Source organism: Eimeria necatrix, genomic scaffold (assembly GCF_000499385.1).
Source record: "Eimeria necatrix Houghton genomic scaffold, Enh_scaff191, whole genome shotgun sequence".
Lineage (NCBI taxonomy): Eukaryota > Apicomplexa > Conoidasida > Eucoccidiorida > Eimeriidae > Eimeria > Eimeria necatrix.
In genome coordinates, this window is record NW_013655090.1 from 1 (window position 1) to 3,776 (window position 3,776).

At 47.5% G+C, this 3,776-nt stretch overlaps 1 protein-coding gene across 1 annotated transcript; it reads left to right on the forward strand.

The window, feature by feature from the left end:
- Positions 1–2,361: 2,361 nt before the first annotated feature.
- Positions 2,362–3,549, forward strand: ENH_00024920 (zinc finger (C2H2 type) protein, putative; the record flags this gene model as incomplete). Its single annotated transcript, XM_013584664.1, has 2 exons — positions 2,362–2,952; positions 3,136–3,549. The coding sequence occupies 2 exons, from the start codon at positions 2,362–2,364 to the stop codon at positions 3,547–3,549; spliced, it is 1,005 nt and encodes a 334-aa protein (XP_013440118.1).
- Between the last annotated feature and the right edge of the window lie 227 nt (positions 3,550–3,776).

Sequence of the window (3,776 nt, forward strand, 5' to 3'; positions counted from 1 at the left end):
TGCTGCTGCTGCTGCTGCTGCTGCTGCTGCTGCTGCTGCTGCTGCTGCTGCTGCTGCTGCAGGGGTTCCGGTGGACGTGGCAGCAGCTGCGTTGCTGCGGGGCGTGTCTCGAAACCTGGAGGAAGTGTGGGTGGCAGTTCCTGAAGGATTATTTCAAATGTATTTTGGATTTTATTTTCCGGAGTTGCTGCTGCTGCTGCGGCGCTACACCGCCAAGAAGGAGTGCGCCCACTCCACGCGCTACAGAAACACCGTCCTCTCCCAGCTGGCCCCCAGCAGCAGCAGCAGCAGCAGCAGCAGCAGCAGCAGCAGCAGCAGCGGCGGAGGGGAAGGCAGCAGCAGCCCAAACGGAGGGGAGGAGGCACGTGCAGAGTGAAGGAGGAGGATTGCCACCCGCAGACTTCAGCTGCTGCTGCTGCTGCTGCTGCTGCTGCTGTTGCTGCTTAGATTTAGTCCGTGTTTTGCTTCTTCGTGAGTTCGTGGGGTGTACGTACACCCCAAGTCAGCAGCAGCAGCTGCTGCTGACAGCGTTTGTGAATAAACTGCATTCGTTAGTTAAGCCGAAACCCCACAACACAGGTGCTAGGGTTTAGGGTTTAGGGTTTAGGGTTTAGGGTTTAGGGTTTGGGCGAGGCCCAAGGCCTAAGCAACAAACCCTAAACCCCAAACCCCAAACCCTAAACCCTAAACCCTAGAAAACAGCTCCTGCCTAAAATCACATTTGGGCCTTCAGAGCCCTCAGCAGCAAAATGAGTTAAAAGTGAAATCCCAAAAAAAGAAAAAAGGGAAATAAAAACCCAACAGATTGAGTTAGAAGCAAGCAGACAAAGCAAAGAAGCAGCAGCAGCAGCAGCAGCTGCTGCTGCTGCTGCTGCTGCAGCAGCGACAGCAGCAGCTGCTGCTGCAGCAGCAGCGACAGCAGCAGCTGCTGCTGCTGCTCTTCTTTTCTTTGCTACTTATGTTTCTCAAAAGATGAACTCAATTAAAACAAAGAGAATGCAGAACGCCAAGATGAGCTCAAGCAGCAGCGCGGCCACTTCACTAGCAGCAGCAGCAGCAGCAGCAGCAGCAGGAGTAACTCCAGAGCAGCAGCAGCAGAATCAGCAGCAGCAGCAGCTCTAGCAGCACCAGCAACACGAGCATCAGCAGGAGCAGTAACGGCAAGCGCAGCAGCAACAGTAGCAGCAACAGAAGCAACTGCAGCAGCAGCAGCAAAAACAGCAGCAGCAGCAACAGCAGCAGTAGCAGCTGCTGTTGATTTTGTCCCCTTAGACCTTCTCTGTTCTGCTTTCAATGAAACGAAATTCTTTCTTTTCAATTTCTCTTTAATTATATCTGTATTGATGAATATATTATTATTATTATTATTATTATTATTATTATTATTAATTATTATTATTATTATTATTATTATTATTATTATTGTTATTATTATTATCTTTGTTATCATTACTATTATTATCAGTACTAGTATTATTATTATTACCACTTATTATTATTATTGTTGGTTTTCTTACTCTTATTGTTATTATTACTGTTATTATTATTACCACAATTGCCATTTATTACTGCCATAGTTGCAAGAAATAAAACTGCTATTGCTGGTGCCACACTGCTCGCAGATAATGTAATTATTATTATTATTATTATTATTATTATTATTATTATTATTATTATTAAAATTACTTTTTATTATTTGTGAATTAATTGAATTCTATTTTTGAATGGAGTTGCGATTTGCTGCTGCAGCTGAAGCCACAGGCCTGGGAGAGCTCCTGGCATTCAGCAGCTGGAGAGAAACGATTAAATGGAGAAACAAATGAACAAATAAATAAAAAACAAATAAATAAATAAAAATAAAACGAAAAATACTTTTATTTTTCCGCTTTTTTGCAAAAACACTCCAGACACTCGCGAATTCAACTTCTCGGGTGTCACTGCAGCTCCGAACCCGCGGGGGCCCCACAGCCGAGTGCGGAGTAGAAGGCGAATCTTTTGTTGAATTGGACGAAAAGTTGAATTCTTTTCTTTTTTTTGAATTCATTTTGAAATTTAATTGAAATTAACTCCAAAAAGAGAAAAAATCGCGGCGTTTTCGGCTGCGGCGGCGTCTGCTGCTGCTGGCCTCGAGCTCCGCCGCGCCTCGCCGTTTTCCCTTCCTTTCACTTCAAATCGAAACTTGAACTCTTCAACTTTGTTCAACTTACTTAATTTCATTTAATCGGCGCTTTTGGGAACTTTTGAATTTCTGAAAGAGCTCAAAGAGCCCCCGAGGATTCCGCGGACAGCTGGGGCCTTCGGGTGTACGTACACCGCAGCCCAAGCCCACGGCCTCCAGCAGCTCCACAGAGCTCTCCAGAAATGTTAAAACGCGCAGTTTTTGGCCTTTTGGGTCCTCCGTCTTCTGGGAGCAAAGGAGAAGAGGCAAATGGAGAAAAAAATGAAAAAAAAACCAAGAGAAAACTCCGCGGCAGGCGCAGCGGGGGGCCCCCCCTGCACCCCGAGGGCCCCTCCGACACCTGCAGCAGCAGCAGCAGCAGCAGCAGCAGCAGCAGCAGCAGCAGCAGCAGCAGCAGCAGCAGCGAGGACGAAGGCAGCAGCAACTTGAGCCCCCGGGTGAGAAGGGCTTTGATTCGAAGAGCTGCTGCTCTTTATGCTGAAGACCCTCGGGGCTTTTTAGTGGCAATGCAAAAGCACGAAAAGGGCGAAATGCATGCAGAAGAAGCTGTTGATTTGCTGCAGCCAAGCAGCAGCAGCAGCAGCAGCAGCAGCAGCGAGGAGGAGGGCCCGGGGGGGCCTGCAGCAGCAAAAGCAGCAGCAAATGGAAGCTCGGAAGCAGCAGAATCTGATGAAAATGATCTTCAATTCACAAGAGGAAAGTTTCATTGCAAACTTTGTCCTCGAAAGATTTTCATTTTCGAAGCCGACCTGGAGAAGCACCTGCAGTCCAAGGTGTACATACACCCCAGCGCCGCGCTTCGCCGCTGCGTTTCTCCGCTGCTTTCCACTTCTTTTTTTCTTCAAAACTTTTTCCTTTTTGAAACTTCTTTGCTTTTTCCGGAACTTCTTTGTCTTCTTTTCTTTCGAAACTAAACCTTTCAACTTCTCCAAATGTGCCTTGCGGTGTATGTACAGATACACCAGAAAAGAGAACTCAAATGGATGAAAAAACAACAAGACAAACACCCACAAACTTCGGGGGCCCCGGGGGCCCCTGGGGCCCCGGGGGCCCCTGGGGGCCCCCCTGAAGAGGATTCGGGGGGCCCCCCTGAGGGGGCCCCCAAGGGGGCCCCCAAGGGGGCCCCCAAGGGTACCTCCAAAGAGTCCCACAAGGGGGCCCGCAAGGGGGGCCCCAAAGGGGCCCCCAAGGGGGGCCCCCTAGGGGCCCCTGAAGGGGAAGAGGGCCCCTCAGGGGCCCCTGAAGGGGCCCCTGAGGGAAAGAAAATAAAATCTGGAAAGGGGGAGAAAAAAGGAATTGAAGGAAATGAAGATCGGAAAGAAAAGAAAGAGAAAATGCAAAGAGGGAAAAGAAGTGAAAGACGCAAGTGAGGCGGAGTTGATTGCAAATTAAATTTAAATTCAAAATTAAATTTAAATTTAAATTTGAGTTTGAATTTAATTTTTATTTTGTTTCACTGTTTTATTTATTATTTTGCTTTCTCGAAGAATGTGTTGCCTTGTGTCCTGCTTTCCTGGGGTGTACGTACACCTGAGCCGCACAGTGTCTAGAGGGCCGCTGCTGCTGAATTTGTTTTTTATTTAATTTTTTAGTTTTT